The sequence below is a fragment of the Aplysia californica genome, unplaced genomic scaffold (assembly GCF_000002075.1).
Source record: "Aplysia californica isolate F4 #8 unplaced genomic scaffold, AplCal3.0 scaffold00915, whole genome shotgun sequence".
Lineage (NCBI taxonomy): Eukaryota > Metazoa > Mollusca > Gastropoda > Aplysiida > Aplysiidae > Aplysia > Aplysia californica.
The window spans coordinates 150,861-165,901 of record NW_004798185.1 but is presented as its reverse complement, the minus strand read 5'-3'; the positions used below and the strand labels follow the sequence as shown (position 1 = coordinate 165,901).

Here is a 15,041-nt window from a genome sequence, read left to right as displayed (position 1 = left end):
TGTACAATATAATTATACAAAGGCCAGGAAATATGGAGAGGGTTATAAGGGGTGCAAGTACTCGTATACAGACACACTATCCTATAGTTTGTTTGCCGCGCTAATTCACTGATGTCCAGGTAAAAAAACCAGTGACAACCTCGACTCACGGGACAGTCTCGACTCCCCAAGAAGGAAACTTTCCCTCGGTCTGGCTCAAACAAAGAGGTGTAGGCGGAGGGGAGGGGAGAAAGGGCACGACTGAACTTGTGGATGGGTTTGTGTGTGTAGAGGGAGGAGGGGGAGAGAGGGATGATTGGTACTGTTTCACTGTTTCCATAGGAAAGCAAGTGTGCTGTAAAGAATGGGTGGGTTTTTTCGAGGGGGGGGGGGGGAACGAAAGATAGAGATATAGAGGGAGATAGTTAGAGGGAGATAAATAAAAAGAGAAGAAGGTGAAAAGAAGTGAGTTTTCACGAGGTGCGTTAAGAAGAAAGAGAGGTGAGTGCGTGTGGCTGAGGTAGCGAGAGGTGAAGCTAGCCCTGGTGTGGAACCAGCTGCGGTCACACAGGATAGACGATAAAAGATGTTCGCGGACCAACAGTTCCAGCGAAAGCCTGCGACAGCCCAGGAGGCCATACGAACCTCGTCGCTTGTTTGACGACAAGAGATTTCAGCGTTCTCCCCCCCTCTCTCTCTCTCTTTCTCTCTCTTTCTCTCTCCCTCTCTCTCTCTCTCTCTCTCGCTCTTTCTCTCTCCCTCTCTCTCGCTCAATCAATCTATTTCATTTCATTCACGTCAGTTATCTACCAGAACAGGACCGATACAATTTATCGAAGTGTTTGCAAAGGATTTTTCTACAAGTCTGGTAAGCTTGACCAAATTCAGTTGTTGTTTTTTCCCAACGAAATCTGTCGCAGGAACGTGATTGTAGGGCACACGTGTGTCATTCTTTTATTTTTCGTATGCCTGTGCCACCTATCCCTCTTATTCTGTTTAGGTTCAGTAACAGTTCTACAGCACTACAACACAATGAAGTCATGTAAGTGCAGAAGTTTAGAGGTTTTACAAGCTCAGAAAAGGAGGAGAGATATCATGTTTGATAGGAAAGCATAAGCAAACTACACCAGTGCACCCTCCAGCCATCCACTCTTTCGGAATTCACAGTAAATAACATGTTGTTGTTGTTGTTTTCAAATCCCTTTAGCTGCGAGCATTTCTCTCTTCGCAGCGCAATGCCTCCCTCAAGTAACCAAATGTCCTTGTCATCTGGTCAGCGCCAGAGTAGAGTAGGCTTTGTAAGTCTGTAGGTGTGTGTAGGAGCCTGCGTCGAAGAACTGCCAGGTTTGGGCAGTGAAGGAGAAGATGTTCAACGGTCTCCTCGTGGTAGTCACAGTGTCTGCAATGGGGTTCCCACATGGGGTTAATTCTATTTATGTGCTTGTTGGAGTAAATAACATAACGAATGCAGTAACTATGCTTTTAAAGTGGTACCTTTCAATGCTTTTATTATTTATGATGTTGACCTCGAAACATCGTTTATTGTTGCACGTTTCGCTCTAGATCTAATTCTTAATACGAAAGGAATAACATTTCAAAATCATTACTACTGTCGTAAAAGAGTGAAGTTTTACTGAGTCTTTGGTCTGTGATATCTTTGTATAAAATCACCTTCGCATTTGCATTTTGGCTGCATAATTCACTTCCATCAAGTGTTATTAAAACGTACTTTCCTGTTCCCAATATAGAATTTCCTTACAATTTTCTTTCTTCCATATAAAAATAACCGCAATATCATCTCAATTCAGCCACAGAGAGGGGACGGTTTCAGGCATACCTTTCACATTACTTATTATTGATTTCATCACGTTACACTCTAGTAGGCCTATAATACTCTACTTCTTTCGGGAAGAGTGGAACTGGGTCAGTGCGTTTTGCTTATCAGAAGATAGAACTAGAGGGTGATAGGGTGTGAAAAAATGGCTAAGGCGAAACTGATCTGGATCCTTAGATAGCACCTAAGGTTAATCGCTTCCTTTGAAATGCAAAGTTCTATCGGCCATTTTTGGTCATTTTTTTTAGTTATTACGACCATGAGGTCAGAATCCAAATGTTCTTTCTATCTACCCTATCAAAATCGTAAGATAATTCGGAGTCGATAATAAAAATCTAGTCACCCCCCCCCCCCCCAGGACAGTGCTACTGACTGAAGTGTCTTTTAGGCTATTCCCAAAGGGAAGAGCTACTAACTTGTTCTTATACACAGTAGAATTGTAAATGGGCAGATTTATCAAAGCGTGCTCATATTGTGTCGGAACAACATAGGGGTAGCCGCTGCTTTTTCTTTCCCCATCCTTGCTATCGTCAGTTTTCCCCTATTTCTTTTGTATGTTTGCCACTCTTTTGTGAACTGCTATTTCTGGGGTGTCTTGATAGTCGAAGCAGACTTTGTGCCTTTGAGACTAGAGAGGTGAACAGAGTAAGGCCGGTCCCAGAGTAGCTCTGTTGGTCTGACCTTTAGCTCGCCAAGCGAGCGCCGTCTACGTGTCAGCACAGCCGCACTGTGCTTTGGCTTCTGTGTCTGGGTGAGCGCCCTCTGCGTGTCAGCTCAGCCGCGCTAGACTAGAAGCACACAGGCCTACAAATATAAACGAACAGTCGAAACAAGGTCAACCTCTCGATTCGAAATTTTAATGTAGGATAAAGTGCATTTCTTGGGATTTTGTGGTCAAGTGTTGATGCTGGCATCCATATCTAATAGTAAAGCACCTAATAATACTTACTTCTGGCTGATTTAGATGACCTGTGAAGAATTTCAGTAGAAAATAAACACGAAGCGAGGCTGCGTGCGACACATGTCCTACGTGTTTTACAACACTGTTCAATAGCACGTCTGACGCGTCGTGCAGCCCAGCTGACAACAGACAGACCATACAGCGACGCCTCTCAGGCACACGATAATGTATACGTTCATTTGCACGGTGCGAGCTAGGCGAGCTACAGGTCAGACTTACCGAGCCACTCTGGGACCGGCCTAAGCCTGATTCCCCGTTTGGACGTCTCTGTTGACACCCACCCCTTGGCGCTCATATAACCGTATGCAGTTGCGAGCTCCGTAAAACCTTACTAAAACAAACAAAACCTGGTCACTCTATGCGAGGGCAGCCTGTACGGGAAAGGGGGGGGGGGGGGGGGCAGGGAAAAAAGGGGAAGGGTAAAATAGGCAACAAAGGCCCCCCAAAAAAAAATACAAATTATTATTAGTCAATTATTCATGTCCTCTTTTTGTTTCCTCTTATAGTGCTGTCAAAAATTCGTGGCACAACGTATTGGCAACATTGACAAATTTCTCCTTAACTAAAGAAGTTAGATTCTCCAACTTTCGCAGAATGACTTATATCAATTTGTCTGCTTAACAGATGACTATTTTTTTTCAAACATTTGTACACTGCAATTTAGACATTTCCTTCATAAATACTAATTTTTAAAAACTACAGTCGATGGTTTCTACAGATTTAATTTTTTTTTTAGCTTGATCAATATCGCTTTTAAAAGTACGTTCGTCATTTTTTTCTAATCGCGACATTATGCTTATTGAACACATATTTTGAGAACCTTTAGTGCAAAATAGTGTTCGCTATAGAATTAATTTCTTGTAACAGGTTTTGCCAAAAAAAGTGTCATTGGTGCGCTGTGACAAAGGCAATGATAAATTATGCGTATTTTAAATGAGTGTGAGAAGAGGTGAGTTTTGCGGAACATCCCATTTTCCGCGTGACAGATGTTTGTAGATTTTATAAAATATTTAGGAAAAAATGTTTTTTATCTAGCCTCAATTGTTGGGGGAAAATATGATTAAGTTAAGACAAATTGATTCTGACTGTTGTGCAAAGTATAGGTGACGGTGTTTCAACCGTTTAACATTAAGAGATATTTGAGGATAAGTTTTTCCACGAATTTTTGACCGCACTATGGTGTTGAAATATCACTGTGTTTACTCACATTTTCATCAACAATACTTGTCTAACACGTATACGATCGTTAAGATAGCACCATAAATAGGCACATCATCATCAAAGTGCCAGATCTGCGAAAGACATCGGTGATCATGGTTCTCCTTTCATTCTTTAGCTAGAATGCTCTAAAAAAACAAAGCTACATTACCCTGATCTTTCCCCAACACCCATCTGCTTAGGATTTCCAAGTAGCTTGTTCTGGGTCTACTCCGGTCTCGTTTACCTTCAAAGTTGCTTGAGAGAGCTAGATGTTCAAGGCTTTTATGTCTACTCAAGTGTCCCAGAAACGTCATTTGTCTTTTCCTGATTGTTTTTAGCAGCGAACTGTCTGCATGGGCCTCTCCAAGTGCTACCTCATTTGATTTTTTTCCTCACAAGAATTCTCAACAGTCTCCAAAGATACCACCTTTTTGGTGTGTCTTTTAAAATATAAATAAAGGACACTGAACAAAAAAGTAAATTAAAATAAAGCAAAGTGATGAGGTATTCGTAACACGTTGAATCTTTCCACCAGAGTCCTTACCATACATATAGACTACATTCCACTAAAAGCAACATGAAAACCTTCGATCACAACTCCTTTTTTCCTTCAGATGGCGCTTTTTATACATTGTTATTCGATTTTCCGATTATTTTTTATAATATCAACGTACCCACCACACTTTTAAAAAATAGTTTACCTATATTCCCCTTCTTCAAAGGTTTGCTAGCTGTTCATATGTACTAAGCCTAAAACAATGAGCTTTTACGCCACAGGTTCTTACCTGAAACATTGTTTGCCTGAGCTCGAGTTGTCAAAATTCATAGTCTAAATGCTGAGTGGAAAAAGCAATAAAATATTATACATGCGCAATTGTTAAAAGAATTAAACGTTTTTTTCCTGTCTCGTGAAAAATTTTGCATTCTCAGCTTAGAAGAGTTGAACAGCTTGCATTTGTGAATCTAATTGTGCTGTAGTAGCCAGCCCTGAGCAGAGATAGCTTAAGACGAGAGCAAATTTATTAAAAGTAAGCAAAGTGCTCCAGGGCGGAGATTCTGGAAGAAATGGGGAATATTATGTTTCTCCAGCTGCAAGAAGCCAGGGGTAATGCAGTATAACATGGTACTCTTCTTAAAATGCCGCAAAAGCGTCTGATTAAAAAGGGTGTGCTTCGTTTCTCATATAGACATTCTTTTAGAACATTATTTGTCCGTGCTCTGAGTGTACATGGTACATTACCTACCTCATTTTTTAATGTAAGTGTCTTACGCCCATCACCATTTCTCGAGAAATGGTGGGCACAAATGATGTTTTGCATTCCACCCAACACCCCAAAAATCAAATGGTTCAGACGTCTCCTACGATTACCAACACACCACCCAACACAACGTGCCTACATTAAAAAAATTCGATGGCAACAAGGCTAGAGGGCGACCCAGAAAGACCTGGGTAGATGGAGTCAGGGAAACATTAACCACCCACGGCACCCCCCTGACCCAAGCTCTCCGGCTGGCGACTGAGAGACGTCTCTTTCTTCCCGCGACACCTAAAAGGGTATAAGCGGCTGATAGAAGTAAAGTCTTACGCCCATCGACACAATTCAGATCATTTAGGCAGCGGCCGTCGACTTTCTCCCGTCAAAGCCAACCTAGGTTAAGAGCAATACAACATCCCAGCAGAAAGACCGAAATACTCGATAAAAATTCACCCCTTTTGAAAATCGGACTCAGATCTTCGCGTACAACGGTGAATGGCCTAACCGCTACACCACAGACACCAAAGAAAGTAAAGAAAGCGCTTGTGTAGGTACCAGCAGTTTGGAACGTTTCTTTATTTCCTTTCCAAATAGAAGAGTGAAGCATATCATAGTATGCAAATTTCAGTTAACTCCAATGATACCCCCCATTGGTCAATATTCATAATAAATTATTATCCGCACTGAATATTCTGACATATCGTTCATCGGAGCATTTCCGTAATAAGTTCCATTCAGGGAAATAACATTACCTAAAGGTCATCATGTCTTTGCAAAGAAATAATTTGCTTCAGAACGAAAGTACCAGATTATGACCCATATTTAGCTGTCAATGTAAAGGTTCACTGGTGTGATAAAACGTGTGCGCTACTTATAAGGAATAAATAGAACCGACGGCTCTCTTGCAAAACTATCTTTGCATTAATTCTTTAGAACTTTTGCTGATCTCATTTAAAACATTCTACGGCCCCTTTTTTAGGGTTGGTGAGGTTGTCTTCTGGGTTTTTTTTCTAGCTGCTTGGTTTCGTACTCGACATTGACTTTACGACTCTTTAATCCCCTCTGTCTCCACAAACTCTTTAAAAAAATGTTATAAAATATTTCTTGTAATCGTGGGTTTGTATAAGATCTCAATATACACCAACTGAGGTTTTAATACTTTGCAGATTTCTGATTGCGAGCTGTATGTTTGATTGATAACATACTGGCGCGGGCGACGTTAGTTAAAATTCTCAAAGAGCCGAGTTTTAAACTTGTGTTGTTTGGGGATTTTTCAAGGGTCTCAATCTACATGTACTTGGCTCAGTCCTATCGGATGTATACGTTATATTTGAAGATTATGTAGTCTAACAGTGTTGAAAGCGGTGTAAACCCATACCACACCATGCCATGTTTTTTATTCTTTTTACCAAAATCATCTGTGCCGGTATCTGTGATGCATGCGGTTACGCCTTGTTCCATTCCCGAGAGGTGAACATTTTTATCGCGTATCTCGGTCTTTTTGCTTGGACATTGTATCCATTTTAGTCCGGGTTGGCCCTGATAGGCAGATTTGAAGTCCGCCTTTTAATTGACCTGAACTTTGTTGGTGGGAGCGCAAAAGCACATTTAAAAGATAAAGTCGGTTCTGCTGGTATTAATTCTACACTCTGGCTTCTGTCCTTTTTGTGCTCGATTTACAATATATGGTTCATGTCCTCACACTTGTATTTGAAATAATCAGTCATTTGTCTATCGTGCACTTATCTTCACAGGCTTTTCTATAAAAGTAAAAAAAATTCAGATTCATCCCCTTATTAGATGCATATATTTGCCTTTTAAAGAAAATGAGAACATGAGACTGACAGAAAGAAAGAGGACGAGAATGGCAAAGGAAAATGAAATGGAGAAAAAAGGGGGAGGGTGGATGGGGTAGGCCATATCTCTATACATTAGGAGAGAGAGAAAGAGATGAGGGAGAGAGAAAGAGAGTCAAAGAGAGAGAGAGAGAGAGAGAGAGAGAGAGAGAGAGAGAGAGAGCGAGAAAGAGAGAGAGAGAGCGACAGAGAGAGCTACAGAGAGAGAGAGTGACAGAGAGAGAGAATGAGAGAGAGAGAGAATGAGAGAGAGAGAGAGAGAGAGAGAGAGAGAGAGAGAGAGAGAGAGAGAGAGACGGAGGGGAGGGGGATACACAGACATAAATATAAAGATAGGAATGTTATTTCAGATATAGAACAAATGCGCAACCACATCAATGTCTACACAGCTGTTGAGCAAGTTCTCATAAAGATTCAATGAACGCATTACGCTCCAGCTCATGTCTACACATTCCTCCCACTGCATTCACCCGTCTCATTTCTCTCATTAAGAAAGTAATTCATTTCTATTGATTAATATGCCAGATTTTTTCATGATCAACTATTTCTTTTCTTCAACAGATGAATGGAGACCAATGAGGAATTTCCAGCGCTTTGAGTTCTAGGCGAGTGAGGCTACCGAGGGCTTAGAATAAGAGACCCATCAAAGGGATAATTAACCTCAGCTCATCCCTTTCCTTTTGTATTATGAGACAACGAATGCGCGATGAGGGTGCGCTGAGGTCTGAGTGAACAATTTGTATCTTCAAAAAACAACTCGGCACTCAGTGGTGCTTCTAGTTTCTGGACAATTAGTTTTCTAACAGCGACAGCGAAGGATCATTTGCGTGTGCCTCAGCGATACGTTTAAACAGTGAAAAAAAAGCGCCTTAAACAGTTTTCTTGTGGAGGTTTTCCTGACTATCCATGAACGAATTGTGTTAAAGACAGTAGTAGTGTTTTCCCTGAGCGTGTCTACTTCCTGAAGATTACAGCGCCGAAATATTAACGGCTTCTTCACAAACGAAAGATTTTTCACAGTATACGTGGAACTTTGTATTAATTGCGGAGCTAACAAGTCATCGTTTTTTGCTCGAGGATTCCAGAAATACATTTAAGCTGTTACACGAATTTTCAAAATGAGAGCATTTTTTACTTAACATTATTTTTCGAATTCGAAAGGAAGTCTTGGAAAGACTACGAAATCTTCGGTATACATCAGCGAAACATCGAATTATATTTTAAAATTCAACAACCATGACGTCAATCAAGTTTGTGAAGCCTCAGAATGACAATAAGATTAGAAACTTCTCTCTTGGGCCAGAGAAAAGTCTTTCTCAACAGCAAATGAGCACTCTCAATACAAGTACGTTCGGTGGAGACTCCGAGAATGTGGTTCACATCACTACACCCAAGCGAAAGAATGTCCATATCCCATTGTGGAATCTATTCATTACGTCAACTGAACCTACGCCTCACGCTGGGGAAGACAACAGTCAGTACAAGGATGCCCACAATGTGGCTGATGAGAAAAGTTCAGCTCCCACGATACCAAGTCTAGAAAAAAGTAACAACACTCAGGTTAAATCAGCTGGAGCTTTCGAAGATGCTTCAAAGATGGCATTCTTCACGTACGACACAAACGAAAATATTGTTCATAGCTCAAAATCTCGTTCTCCTTCCCGTGTATCAGAATTCCAGCGTTCCTCTTCATGTGGCGTAATTTACGGTTCAATAAGCTCGACACAACAGGAAACCCCCACTGAAATGCTTCTTTTAGCTTCCAAAGTTTCAAAACCGTCTAGAAAGTGTCCGATATTGAATTTTTACGCCAATTTCGGACAGGTGGAGGTGGAAGACAAAGTGTGGGACGTCCAAGACGAAGAAGTTAGTGGACTTCCTGAAGTTGGGACACCCACGAAACTTATGTCTCCTACCCAGCCCAGACAAAGCCCGCGGGACTTTTTAGGAACAAACAACCACCAGCCACCGTGCAACAGTGACGCTGAAGCTGCCTTAGGGAGAGCTCCAAAAGGGGCACCGAAGGCGGATGCAAATGAGGAGGAGGAGGAGGAGGGGATGGTGGAGGAAGATGCCGAAGAGAACAAATCGTTTTTCTCCCGACACGCGGGGACCTTCAGGCGTAGTGTGAGCGCAGCTGCCCTGGGCAGCTTCTGTCAGCCGGAGTCCTTCTTCAGCTCTATCAATGACGACAAGTTCTACGAGCTCGGCTGCTCTCAACCAGCTGGGATTGACGACCCGATCTTCCTGACCAAACAGTACAGGAAAGCTCGTAAAAACGCTTGGGGTAAACAAGACAGGGACTTTGATAAGATTGAAGAGCACCACAGAAACAATAATGGCGGAAGCAGTGACCAAGTGGCTTCAGGTTCTAAAAATATCAACACTACAAATAAACCAGGTTCTCCTTACTCGTCCACCCTCGTTGAAACGTTTTCAGCCAGATATGGAGATGCCAAAGATCACCCGGCCTCTGAAAGGTTAAAGAGAAGGAGATTTGCCCTCGCAGATCCAGAACGAATGATCATGAGTCAAGCGCTAAGGGAAAAGATAGAGAAGGAAGTGGAAAAACGGAAAGCTTCTGTTACAAGGAAAGTTTCGCAGTTTTTCAACGTGCGCATGGGTTTGAACAGAGAAGAGGATTTGGTTTGAACGGCATCAAACAGTTGAGAATATCCACTGACTTTCACGTCTCCAAACAGAATAGCAGACTTTCGACCGAGACTTTGAAAAACATTTCTATTTAATCTAGATAACAATTCCCTGTTCTTGGCAACGCTTAAGACTACTCTGGACACAGAATGTCGGCTTTTTAAGACCGGACAGTACACAAAATGTCGACTGTTTTTAAAAACTGAACATTTTTCACTTGTCTTGGCAACAGAAAGAGGAGCACATCTTCCAGGAAAAGGAAAATAATGATTTTTCCAAAGGTCTGTCTGACAAAAAATAGCGAGCTTCCGTTCAGTTTGACAAGACAGACGCTGAAAGGGTCACTTCGACGGCGTGGCACTTGGTTCTGTCACAGCAACGCGTTGAGAGGAAATACTTCCAGACAGCTCCTCCACATTTCGTCACGAGGAGCCGAGGAGGAAGATTTCAGAAGTACTCAATGTAGCAGGACGTAGTGTTACTGTCGTCCCAAGCCCTTTCTGTACTAATGATTGTACTATTTTCGGTCAAGGAGTTGAAGCATTACAGATTCAAAACAGTTCTTTCAAATCGCAGTTCTGTTTTTGAACTTCTATTATTTTTCAAATGTTGGTGTTTTACGCCTCCACCGACACATTTTAGATTGTTTGTGAGACGGGCTTCGACTCTCCCTCTCAGGACCATCCTGGGCTGAAAGGGACACAGCATCCAAGCAGAAAGATCGAGACACTCGATTAAAGTCCTCCCCTCTCGGGAAACCGAACTAGAGTCTCCTGGTTTCGGCAGTGAGGGGCGTAACCGCTACCCCTTGAAGAATTTCCGTCTTTGGCTTTCGGAGAGAAGTAACTAATTATTCCAAAGCAGTCGTCTTCAAGGGAAAGACAGTCACCGCGGTCAGCAGAAGATCGAGGCATGAGCAATTTTGCGGACATAATGTGTTTTGGCAATACGAAGCTGTTACATCCAGAGTAGCCTCAGTTTCCCAACTTTTCGATCGACTCTCACAACTTTGTTTTTGTGAACTTACAGAGCTGTCCTCTTGCACCATGTGAAGACGTGACAATAATTATTTACCGCTGTGCAGAATTACGTAAAACACTTCAATGGGTGTTATTGTTCTTTATAGCGTTCGATGAGAGGGAGAGGGAGAGGGAGAGACACACAGAGAGAGAGAGAGAGAGAGAGAGAGAGAGAGAGGGGGGGGGGGAAGAGGGAGAGTCAGACAAACAGACAGACAGACAGACAGATAGACAGACAGACAGACAGACAGACAGTGACAAAGAAATTGAAACAGAACGACAGTGCATGTCTGTGTATGTGTGTATGTGTATGTTTGTGTGTATGTGTATGTTTGTATTTGTGTGTGTTTGTGTGTGTGTGTGTGTGTGTGTGTGTGTGTGTGTGTGTGTGAGTGTGCGTGTAGGTGTTCATATGCTGGAGAGAGAGATACGGAGAGAGAGAGAGAGAGAGAGAGATACGGAGAGAGAGAGAGAGAGAGAGAGAAAGAAGGAGAGAGAGAAGGAGAGAGAAAGAGAGAGAGAGAGAGGAGGTGAATGAAAATCAAAGTCCTTATAAATATTATTTATTGTGTTAACTCAACCTTGACAAAATTCTCTGTGTTGATATTAATAAAGATTGACAATATCTTTAAACTGGTCTTTGCTTTGTATATGAAGGGAATTATACAAATTATGTATTTGTGAGGCAGCGTGGTGGAATCAGGCTCTCGTCAAAATAATGAAATCGAAGAAAACAACAGTTTTCTCCCTGCTTAGCAATTTTTATCAAATTTTTGTTTTTTTGGCTCAACACATTTTATGTCCATTTACAAACACATTCCTTTGAGGATTTCACCGAAAACGTTGATAAAAAGCACAAAAATATAAATTTACAGTTTCCATTGAATTTACCAAGCTTTGGCGGCCATTTTCTCGCTAATTTTACCTCTTAAATAATGTGACCCTCACCTCCTTCAATCCCAAATATCTCCACTTCTATTGAAGATGGATGGGTAATTTTTTCATTGAAAGCAAGACAAATGAACAAGCTTTGTGACGATACCAATAACTCAATATGCTCAAAAATTGACGAGAGCCTGATTCCACCTCGCTGCCTCACATTTATTCTTATTATTCTTAAACTTAAAGGCACTTTCAACACTAATTAGGTAATATAAGTCCCGAAGATTAAAGGTTGTACAAATGAAAGGAGAGAGAGAGAGAGAGAGAGAGAGAGAGATAATGGAGGCAGAGGAGAGATAAAGAAGACAAATGTTTGATAGGAAAGAAGGAGCAAACCAAACCAGAGCACCCACCATTCACCCACACTGTAAAAATCTACGTAGACCAAATGTGTGCTTGCAGCCTTTAGATCAGAAACAGACAGATTCTGACGCAATTTTTCTGACGCAAAATGTGCGTGGTCTGTGGGCGGGCAGCCTGATAAATCACAATTGTGCTATCAACAAAATTAGACGTCAATCCCACGACAGCGGCGTCATCAATTTGTTCTTACGCCGGGTTAACCAATGAATGGTGATTGATCCTGTTGCTATGAACGACAAACTATTTCTATGAACGACAAACTATATAGATCTATCAACGTAACGGTAAATTATAGGGCGCAATTTCTACACGCATTGATTATAGGCTGATCACAGAGGAAACGCTTTCTTGTACACAAATGAAGCGTAATCATAGACTTGTGAATTATGATATCCTAGATTATGTTCCGTCATGGTCGCTACCCTTTGCTCTATAAAAACTGTGCTGCGAAAGGTTCGCGCCATAGCTGCCCAGATGAAGGGTAAAACACCCCCTTTGCTATCGTCTAGTGCACGTGGCGCCTTTCCCCCTTGCCCTTCAAATGGCTCCAGATTGAATCAAATGGTGAACTCCATAGTGCACCAGAATTACGCCAGAGTGCACATCTATGGTGCGGTCAAAAATTCGTGGCGCAATTTATTGTCATATTATAGCTCATAACAATCGAACATAAACTCTTCAGTTTTTGCTCAATGACTTGTTACAATTTGTCTTATTATATCAATGTTTTTGTAAACTTCTGTCAGCTGTATTCCAGAAAATACATTAAACAGTTGCTAATAAAAAAATCTAAGTGGGTGGTTTCTACAGATTTTAGAAGGTTTACAGCGGGGGAAATAATATCGCTTTTAAAAGCAAGACCGTCATTTTTATTTTCTAATCGGGACGCTATCTTTATTGAACGCACTTTTATAAACTTCAGTGCAAAACGTGTTTACTAGACCTATAAGTGTATTTCTTGTAACTTGTTTTGCCACCAAATGGTGTCATTGATGAGCTATGACGTAGGCCATATGCGTATGCAAGATGTGCGTGATAAACGGGAAATGCTTTGAACAATCCCATTTTTCGCGTGATGGAGATTATAGATCTAGTATTTTATATAAAGTTTTGAAGAAAAGTATTTTAATCAAGCCACAATGTGTGGGGGAAAACATGATTAAGTTAAGACAAATCGATACAAACTGCTGTGCAAAGTATGGGTGACATTGAATCACCTGTCAAAGAGACATTTCAGGATATGTTGCCGCCAGGAATTTTTGACTGTACTTTGTCTCAAGACAACGCAGCTGCCTCCTGTTGCAGCAATTGCCGCTCCTGAAGAAATAATATGGCAAAATGAGTCCAGAAATGTGATGATGATGATGATGATGATGATGATGATGATGATGATGATGATGATGATGATGATGATGATGATGATGATGATGATGATGATCCCTCTCTACACGATACTTTCCGATGCTGAAAAGGTATCAGTCTAAAGTATGAAGACGTTTTCAGCAGCAAACCTCGGTCCATTATCCAGAATTGTGTGGTACTATACAAGCACTAGTTTTACCTATAGGTATTTTTTACGTCCCCATCTACACAATTTAAAACATATCGGAAGCAGACTTCCGACCTTGCCTGTTAAAGCCAACCCATGCTGGCTGAGAGGGATACTGAACCCAGCAGAAAGACAAAGATACTCGATAAAAAATACTTTTCTCACACAGGTATTGAACTTGGGTGTAGGTGGTTGGCGGGTGCTCTGGTGTGGTTTGTTCCTTCTTTCCAATCAAACATCTATCATCCTTATCTATCCTCCTTCATTTTCGTGAATGTTACTCTCTTGTAGCACATCTACTTTTTCGGCACTTATGTGACCTTATTGTGTTGCAGGTACCGTGAAATTCTTACTATAAACTAAACGAACTTGGGTAGCCTTACCGTTACACCACAGACGCTAGTATAAGCAATTTTTTTACAGTTCACTACACTTTAAGAATAATTTGAATGAAATGATAATTCAATAGTTCAACTTGGCACTTCATATTGCAGCAGCATGACGTCTGGAGAAAAAGTATAATCATTTTATGACGTAAAAATCAACGTGAGAGAGATTGTTTCTCATCTCTCAAATTTACGCGTACACTTTATAAAAGGGCATTTCAACTTCTTTAAAAAGCCTGTTTACATTGACAGCAGATCCATAATGTTCTGTTGTGTTTATCATTTATGACTCGATGAAATATGCACACTCAGAAAAGAAAATCGTCAAGTTCTACTCGGTTTGTTATTACACATTTATCCCTATGATGCAGTGCATGTCAACCCTTTTATAGTCAGTGGCCATTTTTGCCACCTTATAGAGACTAACGTTTTCGTACCACCTACATTGTATTTCCTAGCAAGGCATTGGATAATATCTATCATTACCCGAATGAATCCCACCTGGACACCAAAATTACTAGATTTGCAAGCACTTCTTCAAGAAAACCAGCTCAGAAGTGGCAGAGCAAACTGTTGAAAGACCCATAAAAAAAAGTCAAAGGGTATTTTAGATAATACAATGTCATTTTTGTTGCTATAACTGGACCACCGATTACAAAACGTGTGGGCTTAAGCTCTTCGGGGATAATTAGGGGGGAAAATGAACGCAACAAAATGACCCAAAAACATTGCGTTTTGTCTCCACTTCTCCTGCTTCTCTTCCTCATGTCCCTCCTCCTCGTCGAAGAAGTAGGATCAGGAGTAGAACAAGAAGCAATGGGGGCGAGGGAGCGAAAGAGGACGAGATCGAAGAGGAAGAGGATTATGAATGGAAGGATGGGGTAGCACAGTTTGGGTTTGAGTAAAGAGAAGCCCAGCGACACAACAACGGTCACTTAGTGCAGGGGAAAAGCAAGATAGACAGACATAAGCAACAGAAAGAGAAGGAAAAAAGAAGAAGAAGAAGAAGAAGAAGAAGAAGAAGAAGAAGAAGAAGAAGAAGAA

General features: G+C 41.3%; 1 protein-coding gene across 1 annotated transcript; it reads left to right on the top strand.

The window, feature by feature from the left end:
* Positions 1–573: 573 nt before the first annotated feature.
* On the top strand, positions 574–10,920 carry LOC118478763. The gene is made up of 2 exons (XM_035972937.1): positions 574–847; positions 7,648–10,920. The coding sequence occupies exon 2, from the start codon at positions 8,323–8,325 to the stop codon at positions 9,736–9,738; it is 1,416 nt and encodes a 471-aa protein (XP_035828830.1). The 5' UTR covers positions 574–847; positions 7,648–8,322; the 3' UTR covers positions 9,739–10,920.
* Positions 10,921–15,041: the final 4,121 nt, after the last annotated feature.